The sequence below is a fragment of the Hemiscyllium ocellatum genome, chromosome 7 (genome assembly GCF_020745735.1).
Source record: "Hemiscyllium ocellatum isolate sHemOce1 chromosome 7, sHemOce1.pat.X.cur, whole genome shotgun sequence".
Classification (NCBI taxonomy): domain Eukaryota; kingdom Metazoa; phylum Chordata; class Chondrichthyes; order Orectolobiformes; family Hemiscylliidae; genus Hemiscyllium; species Hemiscyllium ocellatum.
The window spans coordinates 11,618,473-11,627,580 of NC_083407.1; the positions used below are offsets into that span (position 1 = coordinate 11,618,473).

General features: G+C 48.2%; 1 protein-coding gene across 2 annotated transcripts in view; it reads right to left on the minus strand.

The window, feature by feature from the left end:
* The window catches only part of LOC132817724 (sterol 26-hydroxylase, mitochondrial), a 59,829-nt gene extending 53,458 nt beyond the window's left edge, over positions 1-6,371 (minus strand). For both annotated transcript variants that reach the window (XM_060828265.1, XM_060828264.1), the window contains exons 1-2: positions 5,946-6,371; positions 367-557 (exon numbers count right to left, since the gene is read on the minus strand). In XM_060828265.1, coding sequence (XP_060684248.1) covers positions 367-557; positions 5,946-6,308 — 554 coding nt within the window. In that variant the 5' untranslated portion in view covers positions 6,309-6,371. The remainder of the gene's footprint in view (positions 1-366; positions 558-5,945) is intronic.
* Positions 6,372-9,108: the final 2,737 nt, after the last annotated feature.

Sequence of the window (9,108 nt, forward strand, 5' to 3'; positions counted from 1 at the left end):
AAAATGCCTTAATGTCGACTTGTTTCAATTGTTTCAAAGAATTCACAGAATGTGGCCCATCATACCTGCACTTGTCCTCCAAAAGAACTTCCTGGAAATGCTCAGCGGGTTTGACAGCACTTGTGGAAAGAAATCAGAGTGAACATTTTGGGCCCAGTGAGTCTTCTTCAGAACTGCCTCTCAGTAAACATCCTATAAGTCTGGGTTTGAGCTAGCTATTAAAATGCAGTTACAATGAAATGGAGCCAATGCTGCCTTACAGCTCATCTCCTTGTGGTTTCAGCTTACTTTGGCCCCGTGATAAACTTATATCGCTAAATAACTGGGCCTTGGCTGCTGGTATTGCACGCTGCCCTCAATACTCACTCACAAAGCGGTCCATAAGCTTGCCCTCTCAACTCTCTGTACTCCCTCCAGTGTGGCATATGGGCCCGCACTGGGTATTTACCCTCCTGCCGCAAAACCTGCTCAATCAAATCAGCGGTGGCCACATTGATGACAGTGATGGGGCCAAACTTGTTCTTCCAGATGGGACCGAACATCTTCTTCTGCACAATCTGCAAAAGGGACAAGAGAAAGGAAAATATAGCAATCCCAGATTCACCAGGAGGCTTTGGCAGCACAGTCACTGTGCATCAGCCGAACTGGGGGAAACATCCTCGCAGAATCTCACGCGTTTCGATGAAATCACCACACGTCTCCCTGAGACGCAAAGGACACGGCAGCTCTGGCAATGTGGTCATTAAGGGGCAACAGGACCGACGAGGTGGAGCCGAGAGTGTAGTGCTGGAAAAGCACAGCAGGTCAGGCAGCATCCTGATGAAGGGCTTTTGCCCAAAACGATGATTCTCCTGCGCCTCGGATGCTGCCTGACCTGCTGTGCTTTTCCAGTAACACACTCTTCAACTCTGATCTCCAGCATCTGCTGTCCTCACTTTCTCCAACGAGATGGAGCATCAACAATAATCATCACTGAAACCTCCTGTGAAATTGTGCAATTCACTCCTTCAACATTTGTACCTCTCTCTCTCTGTCTTGAAATCAACTCTTTAAACTCTAACTCTTTGATCAAGTGTTTGGTGAATTCAGTGTCAAATAAACACTTGGCTACACAACAACTTGCTGTTAAACAGTGCTTTTACTATTGTAACAACGCTCCAGTTCTGAGGAGTGTTATCGGACAGGTTTAGACCCATAGCCATTTTTCTCTCTCACTTAATGGGTTTGATTATCCTGTCACACAATTGGCCTTCATTGCAAGTGGAATTAAGTTCAGAACTAAGCATCTCTTGCTGCAGTTATACAGGGCTTAGGTGAGACCAGAACTGGACTATTTCATGCAGTTTTGATTTCCTTACCAAAGAAAGGACTTATTGATTGAGTTTGTGTTGTCACATATACCAAGATACAGCGAAAAGTAGTGTTCTATGTGGTCTACAGATCGTACCATAAAAAGTGCATTGGGTAACAGAACAGAGTGATAATAGTGTTACAGCCACAGAGAAGGTGCAGAGAGAGATCAGAATTAACATTTGAGAGTTGCATTCAAAAGTCTGATAATAGCAGGGAAAGAAGCTATTCTTAAATCTACTTGTGCGTGTATCAAACTTTTATATCTTCTGCCCGACGGAAGAGGGTGGAAAGAGATGTACATGATACAGAGAGAGTTAACTGGAATTTCACTAAGCTGATGCCAAAGATAGCAGGGCTGTCATAGAAGGAGAAATTGATTCAACTGGGCCTGTATTCACTAGAGCTTAGAAAAGTGAGAGGAGATCTATTTTATACCTGATGTTTAAAATTCGAACAGGGCTGAACAATCTAAATGCAGGGACGATGTTTCTCCTGACTGGGGATATAGTCTTCCACAGGTTAGAGGGAAGACCATTTAGGACTGAGATAAGGAAATATTTCTTCATTCATAAAGTAGTGACCCTGTAGAATTCTTTACCACAGAAGACTGTGAAAGCCAAGTCACTGAATGTAGCCAAGAAAGAGATAGACAAACTTCTGGCTTTCATTAGGAGTATGGGGGAAAAGTAATGGAATATTCCCCACTTGCCTGGATAAATTCCGTTCCAGCAACAGTCAAAAAGCTTGACATATTCAGAACAAAACAGCCCATTTGATTGGCACCCACATCCACAAGCATCCACTTCCTCCATCACCATTACTCAGTAACAGCAGAAATTCACCAAACATTCTTCAGCAGCATCTTCCAAACCCCCAGCCACTTCCATCCAGAAGGACAAGGGCAGCAAATACACGAGAACATCACACTCTCCAAGTCCCGCTCCATTCGCCATCCTGACTTGGAAGTATATCACCGTTCCTTCACTGTCACTGTGTCAAAATCCTGGAATTCCCTCCCTAAGGGCATTGTGGGTCAACCCACAGCACATGGACCGCAATGGTTTAAGATGGCAGCTCACCACCATCTTCTCAAGGGCACTAGGAACAATAAATGCTGGCCCAGCCAGTGACACTCAACGCAATTAAGGAGTTGGGGGAATTTCAATGACAACTTCCAAAAGAAATTGGATCATTCTTGAAAAAGAAACATTTCTTTTTCTTAATCCACGAGATTAAATACTTCAAAGAGTTCATGGAGGCATGATGGACTAAAATTCCCTCTTTCTGTTGTGCGATATTCCATTATTGTACGCTATCAGAAATTTGGACACACACAAAGCCTGATTTTATAACCAGTCCAAGTCAGATCAGAAGAGGGCAGGAAGAAGATTGCAGGTTAGGAGGGCGGTGCTGAGTTGAGGGAACCGACTGAGACAAGGTGGGGGGAGGGGAAATGAGGAAACTGGAGAAATCTAGGTTCATCCCTTGTGGTTGGAGGGTTCCTAGGCGGAAGATGAGGCGCAAGTCGAATTTCCTATTCCTTGGATGCTGCCTAACCTGCTGTGCTTTAACCAGCAACACATTTTCAACTATATTCACTGGAGTTTAGAAGGAAAAGAAGGGGGTAATCTTATAGAAACCTGGGAGCTTGGGAGGGTAGTAAAGGTGTGAAACCTCACTACCTTCAAAAAGGTACAAGGATGAACACTTGAAATCATCATAATGTTCAAGGGTATAGGGAAGGTGCTGGAAAGCTGTTTCTCATAGATACAAATAAAATTACGAGGGGAATGGATAAGACAGAAGAAAGGAAATTAATGTTTATGAAGAGCAAAGTCATACATCTAGACTAACTGGATTTGTAGATCAAGTCATGTGATGTGATGTGAGAAGGAATTTTTCCACACAACGAGTCCGACTGCATTGCACAATGGAAGTGTGGTGGAGGCCAAATTCAACTAAGTTAAAAATCACATAATACCAAGTTTTATTTTAAGAATCCTTCCAGTGTAGAAACAGGCCATTCGGCCCAACAAATCCACACCGACCTTCCGAGAGAGTAATCCACCCAGACCCATTCCCCCATCCTATTACTCCACATTTACCCTTGACTAAAACATCTAACCTACACATCCCTGTGGGCGGCACGTTGGCTAGCACTGCTGCCTCACAGCGCCAGAGATCCGGGTTCAATTCCCGCCTCAGGCGACTGACTGTGCTAAATTGCCCGTAGTGTTAGGTAAGGGGTAAATGTAGGGGTATGGGTGGGTTGCGCTTCGGCGGGTCGGTGTGGACTTGTTGGGCCAAAGGGCCTGTTTCCACACTGTAAGTAATCTAATCTAATCTATGGGCAATTGAGCACGGCCAATTCACCTGACCTGCACATCTATGGATTGTGGAAGGAAACTGGAGCACCCAGAGGAAACCCACATAGACACAGGGAGAACGTGCAAACTCCACACAGATAGTCGCCTAAGGCTGGAATCAAACCCAGGTTCTTGACGCTGTGAGTCAGCAGTGCTAACTAGTGAGCTGTTCAACGATATCCTGGTGTTGTGTGGTTTTTAACTTTGTCCACCCCAGTACCTCCACATCAGGTTCAAAATCATCAGGCTTGGAATAAACAAGAAATCATTGTCTCCTGCAAAACTGCTAACTCCCTGGTAAACTCTAATGCATGCCAAACATGAAGTGTGTCAGAGCTGAAAATGTGTTGCTGGAAAAGTGCAGCAGGTCAGGCAGCATCCAAGGAGCAGGAGAATCGACGTTTCGGGCATGAGCCCTTCTTCAGGAATGAGGAGAGTGTGCCAAGCAGGCTAAGATAAAAGGTAGGGAGGAGGGACTTGGGGGAGGGGTATTGAAAATGCGGTAGGTAGAAGGAAGTTAAGGTGAGGGTGATAGGCCGGAGTGGGGGTGGGGCGGAGAGGTCGGGAAGAAGATTGCAGGTTAGGAAGGTGGTGCTGAGTTCGAGGGTTGGGACTGAGACAAGGTGGGGGGAGGGGAAATGAGGAAACTGGAGAAATCTGAGTTCATCCCTTGTGGTTGGAGGGTTCCTAGGCGGAAGATGAGGCGCTCTTCCTCCAGCCGTCGTGTTGCTATGGTCTGGCGATGGAGGAGTCCAAGGACCTGCATGTCCTTGGTGGAGTGGGAGGGGGAGTTGAAGTGTTGAGCCACGGGGTGGTTGGGTTGGTTGGTGCAGGTGTCCCAGAGGTGTTCTCTGAAACGTTCTGCAAGTAGGCGGCCTGTCTCCCCAAAATAGAGGAGGCCGCATTGGGTGAGTAAATGATGTGTGTGGAGGTGCAGGTGAATTTGTGACGGATATGGAAGGATCCCTTGGGGCCTTGGAGGGAAGTAAGGGGGGAGGTGTGGGCGCACGTTTTGCATTTCTTGCGGTTGAAGGGGAAGGTGCCGGGAGTGGAGGTTGGGTTGGTGGTGGGTGTGGACCTGACGAGGGAGTCACGGAGGGAGTGGTCTTTTCGGATCGCTGATAGGGGAGGGGAGGACTTGAAACGTTGATTCCCCTAGGAACCCTCCAACTACAAGGGATGAACTCAGATTTCTCCAGTTTCCTCATTTCCCCTCCCCCCACCTTGTCTCAGTCCCAACCCTCGAACTCAGCACTACCTTCCTAACCTGCAATCTTCTTCCTGACCTCTCCAGCCCCACCCTCACTCCGGCCTACCACCCTCACCTTAACCTCCTTCCACTTATCGCATTTCCAACGCTCCTCCCTCAAGTCCCTCCTCCCTACCTTTTATCTTAGCCTGCTGGGCACACCCTCCTCATTCCTGAAGAAGGGCTCATGCCCGAAACGTCGATTCTCCTGCTCCTTGGATGCTGCCTGACCTGCTGCGCTTTTCCAGCAACACATTTTCAGCTCTGATCTCCAGCATCTGCAGTCCTCACTTTCTCCTCGAAATGTGTCAGCCAATCTCAACACTCTATGTTACACATGAAATGTGAAACGCTTACAAATGACATTTAAATCTGAACAACACCAATGCCTGTATTCATTTAAGCTTCAAAGAATAAGAGGGGATTCTGACTGAAATGTGACAGAGCTGATGTGGGGAGGTTGTTCCCTCTGGTTGGGGAGTATAGAACCAGGGGTACACAGTCTCAGGACGGGGGGTGGGGGTAGACCACCTAAGACTGAGTAAAAAATGAGGTCTGCAGATGCTGGAGATCACAGCTGCAAATGTGTTGCTGGTCAAAGCACAGCAGGTCAGGCAGTATCTCAGGAATAGAGAATTCGACGTTTCGAGCATAAGCCCTTCATATTCCTGAGATGCTGCCTGACCTGCTGTGCTTTGACCAGCAACACATTTGCAGCTGTGATCTCCAGCATCTGCAGACCTCATTTTTTACTTGATTAGCTCAGTTGGCTGGTTTGCCATGCAGAGTGATGCCAGGGTTCAATTCCTACACAGAGGTTACTGTAAAGGATTGTCCTTCACAAACTCGCCCTGAGGCTTGGGGACACTCAGGTTAAACCACTGTCATAGCAGCTGAGGGAAAGGGGTCACAGGGTGAGGAGCTTCAGGGTGGAGGTGGTAGGGTCAACAAAAAAAGGGGAGAGTTGAGCCTCTCACCTGCAGCTCGTGGGTTTTCTCGTAGTATCCTCTGATGAAATGCCAGTAGAAGTTGGAGAGCAGGCCCGTGCCGGGGAGATCCTCCGCGGTTTTCAAGCCCCCAGCGGCTCGCTCCGCCGCCGGTCTGCCGCCGGTGTTGCGCCGGAACGCCTGGATTGCGGGCAGGGGTCCCCGCTTGGCGGTGAGGAAGGAGCGCACCAGCGGAAGCAGGGACATGTTCACAGCCCTCTCTCTCTCTCTCTCTGTGTGTGTGTGTGCTGTCAGACCTCGCCCTGAGTCCCACTGAACGCTGCCCCCGGGGTTAATCAGCTCCTGGAGCTGGGCGGACTTGCTACGCCATCCCATTTTGGCAAAGCCACCCATACAATGCAGTGGGCGCGTTCTGACCTAACATTTGGGAATGTGTGATCAAACACGGATCCATTTAATTTGCCTCGAAAGCGAACACCGTACTCCGCTGGAAACATTGCAGCTTGCTTATCCCTGTTGGTTCACTCTTTTCCACCACTGGGAAAGTTCCCTAGAACCCAACCAAGGGTTTATAAAGTGAGGGCTGCAGTATGCCGGAGGCTAGAGTTGGAAAAATGTGGTGCTGGAAAAACACAGCAGGTCAGGCAGCATCCGAGGAGCAGGAGAATCGACGTCTCGGGCATAAGCCCTTCATTAGGAATTCCTGATGAATGGCTTATGCCTGAAATGTCCATAAGACATAGGAGTGGAAGTAAGGCCATTCGGCCCATCGAGTCCACTCCACCATTCAATCATGGGTGATGGGCATTTCAACTCCACTTACCCGCATTTTCCCCTTAATTCCTCGTGACATCAAGAATTTATCAATCTCTGCCTTGAAGACATTTAGCGTCCCGGCCTCCACTGCACTCTGCGGCAATGAATTCCACAGGCCCACCACTCTCTGGCTGAAGAAATGTCTCCGCATTTCTGTTATGAATTGACCCCCTCTAATTCTAAGGCTGTGTCCACGGGTCCTAGTCTCCTCGCCTAACGGAAACAATTTCCTAGCTTCCACCCTTTCCAAGCCATGTATTATCTTGTGGGTTTCTATTAAGTCTCCCCTTAATCTTCTAAACGTCGATTCTCCTGCTCCTCCGATGCTGCCTGGCCTGCTGTGTTTTTCCAGCATCACATTTTTCAACTCCTTATTATACACACACACACACACACACAAACGCGACTGTTTCATCCAGGGCAAGGAAAAGTTGTCTTCAGGCTTGGACTCCTTTATAACACGATTGTAACAGTGCCTCAGCAGGTTGGTCGCGACTCATATCAGTAGAAGGTCAGAATTGAGAAGTGTGGCACTGGAAAAGCACAGCAGGTCAGGTCCTGATGATGCTGTAAATGCCGACCCTCCTGCTCCTCGGATGCTGCCTGACCGGCTTTGCTTTTCCAGCACCACACTTTATGGCTCATATCAGCTCCAGCCTCCCTCCCTGCCTCCATCCTTTGCAACAGGCCCACTCTATTTCCCTAGCCCTACACTGATTCCCGAAACATCTGATAGCAAGTATAACAAAAGGCTGCACAGTGGCAAGGACTGCTGCTGCACAACACGGGGGATTCAGGTTCAATTCCATCCTCAGGTGACTGTATGGAGTTTGCATGTTCTCCCTGCATCAGTTAGGGTTCCTTTGGTTTCCTCCCACAAAGGCTAGGTAGATTGGCCATACGAAATTGCTCATAGTGTCCAGAGATATGTAGGTTAGGTGGATTAGCCAAAAACAATGACTGCAGATGCTGGAAACCAGATTCTGGATCAGTGGTGCTGGAAGAGCACAGCAGTTCAGGCAGCATCCAAAGTGCACTTTCTCCCCACCCCCACCCTCCTCTAGCTTATCTAGAGCATGCAGGGTTACAGGGGTAGGGTGGGGGGATAGGACTGGGTGGGATGCACTTTGGCGGGTCAGTGCAGACTCGATAGGTTTGAATGACCTGCTTCTATACTGCAGAGATTCTATGTTTCTGAGGATATCTACATCAGTTTCTACTTACTGACTACAAATGCACCTTCAACACTATAATCCCAACCAAACCAATCATCAAACACCAAAACCTAGGTCTCTGCTCCCCCTCCCACAACTGAACTCTCAACTTCCTGACGCACAGACCACAATCAGTGAGGATAGGCAATAAGCACTTCCTTCACAACAATCCTCAACACTGCCCAGCAAAGCTGTGTACTCTGCCCCTTACTGTACTCCCCGCGCACTCATGACTGTGTGGCCAAATCACATCCATCTCCAAGTTTGCTAATGACACCACTGTTGTAGGCTGGATATCAAACAATGATGAGACAGAATACAGGAAAGAGAGAGTGCTTGGTGGTGTGGTGTAAAGATAATAAGCTCTCCCTCAACATCAGCGAAACTAACGAGCTGATCATTGACTTCAGGAAGAAGGAGGAGGACATGCCCCTGCCTACATCAATGGAGCAGAGAGTTGAGAGCTTCAAGTTCCTGGGAGTGATGAAGGGCTTGTGCCCGAAACATCGAATTTCCTGTTCCTTGGATGCTGCCTAACCTGCTGTGCTTTAACCAGCAACACATTTTCAGCTGTGATCTCCAGCATCTGCAGACCTCATTTTTTACCCAATCTGTCTTGGAACACTCACGTTGATGTCATGGTCAAGAAAGCACAACAATGCCTCTTCTTCCTCAGGAGGCTAAGGAAATTCAGCATGTCCTTGAGGACCCTCACCAACCTTTACAGATGCACCATTAAAAAGCATCCTATCTGGGTGCATCGTGGCCTGGTATGACAACTGCTCTGTCCAGGACCGTAACAAACTACAGAGAGCTGTGAACACAGTCCAGGCCATCACACAAGCCAGCCTTTCACTCATTGACTCCACCTGTACTTCCCACTGCCTCAGAAAAGCAGCCAACATCATCAGAGACCCCTCCCACCCTGGTTAGATTCTCTTCCAACCTCTTCCATCCAGCAGAAGGTGCAGAAGCTTGAACACACGTACCAACAGATTCAAGAACAGCTTCTTCCTCGCTGCTATTAGACTGATGAATGGGCCTCTCAAATTTCAAACCTAATGTTGATCTGCTTTTTGTGCATCTTCTTTGTCGCCTTAACTTTGTGTCCCTCGCTCTGTCGGCAGACCAATGACTGGCACCCATGGAACCAATCAGTCTGC